The 8,212-nt window shown below is 32.5% G+C and overlaps 1 protein-coding gene across 1 annotated transcript in view; it reads left to right on the forward strand.

Moving 5' to 3' along the window:
- Positions 1-4,049, forward strand: part of LOC108754617 — a 5,155-nt gene extending 1,106 nt beyond the window's left edge. The window contains exon 2 of the mRNA XM_018497053.1: positions 957-4,049. Coding sequence (XP_018352555.1) covers positions 957-3,444 — 2,488 coding nt within the window. The 3' untranslated portion in view covers positions 3,445-4,049. The remainder of the gene's footprint in view (positions 1-956) is intronic.
- The last annotated feature ends 4,163 nt before the right edge of the window (positions 4,050-8,212 follow it).

An 8,212-nucleotide genomic window follows, 5' to 3' on the forward strand; every position in this document is an offset into this window, starting at 1 on the left:
ACACACACACAAAGAAAGAAAGAAAAGGCCCCTATTATGAGATACCGAGTTTATTTTGGATAAATGCTAGAAGTCTAGAGGCAGAATTTTTAAAAATAATTAGTCATTTTGAAGGGAATTTAATAAGCTTGAAGATAACATTATATAAAATTTAATTTAAATTATATTTTTTTTTAAATTAAATAAATGTAAAAATCGCAAAGTCAAAAAATTGTGCTTCTAATATGAGATGCTCCGAGAAATCGATAGTAAAACGCAAAGTGTATCAGTATTGTAATTAAAAAATATTATTTAATGTTTCTAAAATGCAAATTAATACAGCCAGCGTATGCGAAAAATGAGCATGCGATAAATTATACCCAAAACTCGTCTTCAGGTAGTTGAAATCAAGCATCGTAGAAATAGGCACTTGACGTTCATCCCGGTTGTCTTTTTTATTATTACAATTTTATTATACAATAATATTTATACTTTAGCAACGATTTTCACTATAACATAGAAGTATAGGTTATTTTATATTAGAAATATCCGGGGTATCTCATATTACGATTTCCACGTCTTATAGTTTTACGATCAAATTTAACTTCTGTAAATAATTCAACAGATCCCGTATTTTTCTATTAGTAAGACCTTATTCTATCACTATATGAAGAATTTATTGCCAAATATTTTTTTTTATTAAATAATAAACAAGGTTTAAAGGCTCATCTCAATGAAACTTGAAGATATCCAAATTCTAAAATCTTATTTTATACAATGCCTACAGGCATGATCTAATAAATTTTCTACTAAATAGTTTTTAATCCAAGAACAATAAATTCATGGTAAAACCATGATAAGATAACGTTTATTAATTTAGCAGAAACGCCGCTATCTCATATTAAGCGCCTATTCTTATAATAGGGAGTTTTCTTTTATATATACATATATATATATATTTATATATTATTTTCCAGACTAAGGAAAACAAGATCGCGAGAAGAATCGAGCCTCGATAATGCTACGGCTAGGAAAGAATTAAATCCCAATTCTGGAATTCTTTCCGATGTATTTCCTATGTTGCGAAATCCTCGATCTCCGGGACAAATTCAAACAATCCAGAAATCCTTTCAGAGTATGGTCCACGAACCCCGGTCTAAAAAACAACAATATCAACCCCGCGATCGTTCGAAACGTTTAGTAAAACGTTTAAAAGCCCGTTCGATTGTCGGATCAACGTATGAGGTGGACGATAATGACATTCACGAGATCATTCATGAATCAATTCCCGAAGAGGACAAAGGACCGATATATATTAAGCCCGTGTTTCGCGTTACCACAAAGAAGACTATTTTCGATTCCATCGCAGACATACTGCAACAATTATTGGACCCGCCTAAGAAGGAACTGGGTCCGGTCGTCGGACCTATCAAGATGCCGGGATCCAAGCGCCAGATCTATCTACGGCTGTTGGAACCGATCGATTCGACTCACGTTAATGTGCGTTTTGTAACAGAAATACCGGCTCCTGTGATCGACGAGGAATATCGGGAACACGAATCTTTCTTACCATATTTACCTTTCATCGATCCCTCTGTCACGCTTTTGAAGAAACACCCTGTTGAATCAAGTGACCCAATATTCACGAGTTCCTCTAATCGTCATCATTCGATTCAAATGTCTCGAAACACTAGCCATATTTCTGATAAAAATCGAGAACCGCAGCCTAAACCTGTGGTTAAATCGAAACGTCCTTCAAAGAATTTCAAGGACATCAATAAGGAAAATGTATCGCCCGAGCCCGTTGGAGTGGAAGCAGCGAGCGGAGCGGAAAGGGATAAGAATCACCACTTGTACTATCAATACCAATCAGGAGATGACGCCGTGAAACATGTAACGGAGATGATTAAAAATACAACGGAGAATGAACAGGATTCTATAGAACCCTGGTACCAGTTAACCACACATCGTTTGCCCCTTCGGCAGATCGCCCCGTTGTATCCGCTGTCGGCAATGGAACACACCGATTTCAGCTCTTACGAGAATACGTATAAAGTACCTAGCGACAGCTACACCTCCCCTAGTCACTATTCAAGTACGTACGAGCAGTACAGCGATGTTAACGCAGCACCGGGATTCTATCCCGATCAGTCTTACACCATTCCGCCTCCTTACTCGACCACTTATCAGAAACAAAACGAGTTTAGCAACGCCCCGAGCTCCTATCCGATCTCTTATCAAAGTCAAAACGAGTTCAACAACGCCCCAAGTCCCACTTCTTACTTCAAGCAGAACGATCTTTTCAGTACCCCTACTATCTATACTAGTTCTCACGAGAAACCGACCAACGTTCCGTCACTGCCAAGCTCTTATGCGACCACTTCTCACGAGGCGCGATACGACGTCCAAACTGGTTCAAGTTCTCAGGATGCACTTCATGTCATTAATCCACCAGCTTATCTTATTGACTCACGACCAGTCTCGAAGAATCATGCTAATAAAGTATTGGAATACACTGCGCATAACGGTGAACAGCTCCCAATCGAGCAGGTGACATGGGGAAAAGTGAAACGAGAGAAGAGCGAACCGAATTTCCAGAAGAGCGAGGAGATCGTCTTCGACAGCGATCGCGAGAAATGGCAGCCGCTAATGTTCACGTCCGAGGACACGGATTTGCAAAAGGCGGTCGCTAATTTGGCGAAGATCGCGAGCAGTAATCACTACGAGACCATCACGAAACAGCAATTGATTAATGCTCCTACGCCGAGCACGATCGAAACAAAGAGGTTCGATCAACGACGAAATGATAAACGTCACAACCCTCCAGACGCGGCCACTCGAAATCCAAGATGTTTAACTTCGGACAAAGGGGATAAATGCGAACGAACGGAATCTACGAGCGTTTTGACGCCTCAACTGGAAACTACTATCAAAATCGTGCAGCCACAGTCGGCTACTAATATTGAATCGATTATGATTACTCCAAAACCGGTGGCGAGTACAGTTGAAACTTTGAAATCGAATGTCGTCACAAAGAGCAGCTGGGTAGAGGAACCGCAGAAATTGATGATGACGATCGAGAGTTTTGTGACGAACAGCACGACGGAAAGATCTCCGACATTAATTAAAACGATTAAGAATACGACGGAATCAATCAGGAGTGAAACGACATTGAGTGGCTCAATGTTAAGTAATTTATCAAAGAAATCGCGAGCGAGCAGTACGACGGAAAGATTGCCGATAAACGGCACGTCGGAGGCGTCCATATCGAAAAATACCACGAGAAGGCGACAAATGCGGAAGCGGCCTACGCTAATGAAAAAACCTAGTTTTGTATTCAGGGGAACGGAAGCGAATAGCACGACGCGAAAATCGACGATGAGTAGTACGACGGAAGAAACAAAGACAACAAGGCGATCAAAGTACCGTAGTGCGATTTCGAATACAAAATCAAGTACTACTTGATAATTTGTACGTAATAGCGCATTTTTTTTTCCTTAGGTGCAATCAACTGTAGACAGTAATGCGCGTGTTTAGGCATTTAAATACTTATGCATTTTACGCGTTAGTCGTGACGACATGTTTAATGTGCGATTTTATCCAAAATAGCTTGTGATCCTTTACGTTTTAGGCAAAAATCGAAAAAGTATATATTTGCGTGTATTAACAAATGTATGTTTATATTCTGCATAATCGATACAATCGATTTAGATAAGCTATGCTTCAAAGATTAAGTATTGTAGCTACGTACTTGTTGCCTTATTTCTATCTCAAAATTAGTTGAAATGGTTGTCGTAATTTAAATTCGAGATATTTGTAGAATCTTTAAAGAGAATATTTTATAGAGTGTGTGTAACTAAGGATAATTATATTTGAGGAATTGGAACGGGTTTGGGGACTGATTATTTGCAAAATAAAAATGACTACACGTTTGTTTTTTTTATATTGAACAACATGAAACAACGAGAGATACATTAACATTTGTATCTCATAGTAAAAGGTATCGTTGTTGTATTATTGTTTAAAAGTTATATGCATTATTTATCTTATCATGTTTTTACGTACATGGCACAGAGAATGCAAACTTTTCAAGATAGTTATCATTTCCTGAGATGTATCAATTCTTGGGTTAAATTGGAAATAATCTTTTTTTCTATTAATTAATAACAAATATTTTGCCAAGTAATCAAAATTGTACAAACTTTACTTGAAATTCAATCGATGATTAATCGTTAGTTATACGAAAGATTTTGTTATTTATCCAATCTCTTCTGCTCAGTAGTTTTGACGAAGAAGATTTGAAGTGGAATAATAAAAACCAAAATATATAATTGAATTTCTAGATAAAAAGCATAGCCATAGTTCTGAGTCATCGTATATACGTATTAAATTAAAACTAACATTGTTGTAAACAAGCATTACCTATCAAAGCTTTATCAATTTGTTTATATATATACATGTGTATATTTTTTGTTGTACTATTAAGTTGTACATAAATAAATAGATAGATATCTGTATGATTTATTTCTATTTGATTTACTGGTTATCGATATACTTATTAAGAGTAAATAAATAATATTTTACTTTCGGTTTGTTTTAATTTCTAATTACTTTCATAGAGATAAGTTACATGTGACGAATGGGAAAGCGATATAGACAATGTGGGTATTATTATTGTTAAAGTACGATTAGGGATCCACTTAAAGTAATGCGCAGTATTAGAAAGTTTTGATGTACGTTTATGATACATTTGTAATACAGTTTAACGTTAAATGTATCGTATTAACACGTACCTTCACAATGAAAGTATAACTCGTACAATTAATGAAAAATATCAATTTAGTAAGAATATTATCATACACGCAAAAGAGGATACCGTTTAAAAATTCGAAAAAAAAAAAAAACAGTTTTACTCTGGTCATTTTGATTTAGACCAATCAAGCAAAAATTTTACATTTTAATGAATCAATAAGATTTATTATTTCTATAAAATTTGTATTTCTTAAACTTTAACGAATATGAGCGACATAGATTTAACGCATTTGCAGCTTTTAGAATTATGACTAATATGACAAATTAAACGTAAAAGGATTTCTTATTTTAATAAATAAAAAATTGATAACATAAGGGAGGCGGCTAAAAAAAAGGAAACAAAATGTAATTATACATGTAGAACTGTAACAATTTCTACAATAACTCTTCATTAATTGCTCATCTACAGTGAGACATATTCAGTAAAAGAAAAGAAATGTATGACGAGTGGAAAAATGCGATAAGTACACTTTCCAAGTAACGGTCACGGCCCTTGCATCAATCGCATTGAACGTTTCCATCCGCTACAGATTAACGTGACCGTGAAATCAACATGGTCGGCGATTATGATCACGATTGCCAAGGTGGTCACGCCGCGGCGATCTTTTCTTCCATTTCTTCTTTTCCTTCGATCGCTGGAAAATGCGAAACTGCGCTGCTAATCGCAGAAACACGTTTGTATAATATGTACGCGCATGTAGGCGGTGTTTCTTGTGCTCTTCTTTTTATATCGATTTCACTTTTAAGTGACTCTCGCGCGCATTTATTTAAACAGGACAATTTGTTGTTTGCTTGCACCTTCAAAATGTCACAATTTGAAGAGAAAGAATACACGAATCACTGTTAAGCTGCTGAATTTATAACCTTTGCATTTACATAATATTTTTATTTCTCTTAGTCCTTGTTTTGCGGTTTAAGATGATTATCACTTTAGATACAATATATTATTTATTTTTTTAACATAATATTAATTTTTATTATTTAATTTTTTTCGAACTAATTATACTCCTACTTTCACATTCATCTTCTTACTTCCTCCTAATACAATATCTTACTTAATCTCTATTGCTTTTTCTTCTTCTCCCCTTTTTATTGTCTAAAAATCTTTTTTCCTCTTCGTTTATAAATTTATCTATCTGCATGCTCATTCTAGCTTCACACTCCTTAACACATATAGACATACGAGGGTCGTTTAAAAAGTTTTGAGCAACATGAAAATGGCATTACTCGTCAAAACTATTCTGGACTACAATCGTACATGTTTTGCAAGATACCTGAGAAAATTGTAGCCATTTTGAACGCTTAGTTGTTGTTTGAGAGTCATTTGTGCCAGTCGATGTCAGTGTTTTTGTAAAAATGAAAAAAAAGTCGAATATTGACGATCGCCATAACAAAAATTTACAAATTGCGGTTTGAATTAATTAATTATCCATCGTATTCACCAGATCTGATCCCCAACGACTTTTTTCTATTTCCTAGGTTTAAAGTTACGCTCAGAGGACAAAGATTTTCATCAAACGAAAACATTGACGTCGAGAATAGTTTTGATTTTTTTCACGTTGAGGCTCAAAACTTTTCAAACGACTCTTATATATACATTTATTATGTATATTCTCTACTGCGCCCTTACATAATTTACATATTCTGCCTCCTTTTTCATATTTACATGAAAATGCATTTTCACAATGTTCTTGACTCAATAAAAGTACTTGTTATATATGAATAAAATTACGTTTTTCTTATCACGCAAGTTTACATTAAAAACTTTCAATAAATATGTTGTAATAACGTTATAAAATTAATGTATTAGTTGATTAATATCTTTAGAGATATTATTCTTCAGAGTTATTCAGTGATAGAGAAACTAAAATAAATTATATACACAAAGATTTTATAATAAAAATTATATTTTATAATAAACATTTAATGATAATAACGCTTGTTAACAAAGCGGCGTCAAAATATGTGAAAATCATTAGGAAACCCGTAAAAAGATTGTTTTGTGATATTTTAGAGCGATAAATACAAGTGATTGTGATAAATGCATGTGGGCGGAGTTTCATAGAATATTTTGTAGAGATTCTCCTCGCTAGTTACTGGTTACACTATATAAACGTTTGCTTCGTAGCTACGCGATGCTCAGAAGATATCTCTCGATTGTTTAAAGTGCTTCGAGAAAGGCTTTACAGACAAACGGATTGATGTTTTCCACAATGCGGTACAAATTTTTGGTAAGATGTATTTATTACAACACTACATTTTAATCTTAATTAAATTTAGTATTTAATTGAAAGTATAATTTAATTTATTTTAATTTTTACTTAATTTTAATTTTAATTTTAATATTAGATTTTAAATAAATTTAATTTACGAGTAACAAGTGATTCGAAAAATAACATGTTTGATATATCCATTTTATAAATAATTTTTATTTGATATATTTAATTTCTTTAAATATTTCTATTTTTTAAATTTAATTCAGAAGAGTTTATATAAACAGCAAAATAGAGAGATAGTTATACATATATAAAAAATATTACATATAATAATGTTTGTTTGTTGCAGTGTATTATTTTGTTTTTAACAGTCTTTGTACTGATACATCAATCGATTGGGTCGTAAGTATTTATAGTCAAGTTATATGGAAATATAATAAACAAACATGAAAAGTATTTGTAAAAGTGTCATATTTTAAGACTTCTTTTTTTAGGAAGAAAGTGGTAATACACGTCCCTTATCAGGTGAAGAATGTGAAGCATACACATACGATCTATAAGATAATTGCACATGGAAAACATCATCACAAAAGTGATGAAGAGTACTATGATGATTATTGAAAATGTGTATATTTTTATAGATTGCAACATGTACTAATTTATGCATAAGTAGAGCAAATCCAAAGAAGTCATTAAAATTTTATTAATGACTAGTATAATGTCTAATAACTTTTGTTATATTTTATATTGTACAAGTTAGTGCGTAATGCTTATTTATAAATTATGCTTATTTAAATAAATATTAAATAAATAAAATGTATAAATGAATTCAAATTTGCTTTTTATTATTTACCCAATATGAAAGTAAGATTATTCTAAATATTTATATAAATATGTAAATTAATGCGGCATTTTTTTTTAAATTGAAAATTAAAAAATAATTATCTTTAATTAAAAAAAATGTATAATTATGAAAAAATCTAACCTCCATTTTTATCTTTCAACATTTATTATTACTAATTATTAATGAAATAATGGATAGTTTTTCAAACACATTTATTTCTCATATTGCTGATATTCTATATTTCTGATATTATAATTTAAATTAAAAATTAAACTTTATTCGATTGCATTATTTCTCGTCTGTATTTCACAAGTCTTATCTAAGTATCATAATTCTTATTTAATATACTTTTATTTAAATA

This window comes from Trachymyrmex septentrionalis, unplaced genomic scaffold (assembly GCF_001594115.1).
Source record: "Trachymyrmex septentrionalis isolate Tsep2-gDNA-1 unplaced genomic scaffold, Tsep1.0 scaffold80, whole genome shotgun sequence".
Taxonomy (NCBI): Eukaryota; Metazoa; Arthropoda; class Insecta; order Hymenoptera; family Formicidae; genus Trachymyrmex; species Trachymyrmex septentrionalis.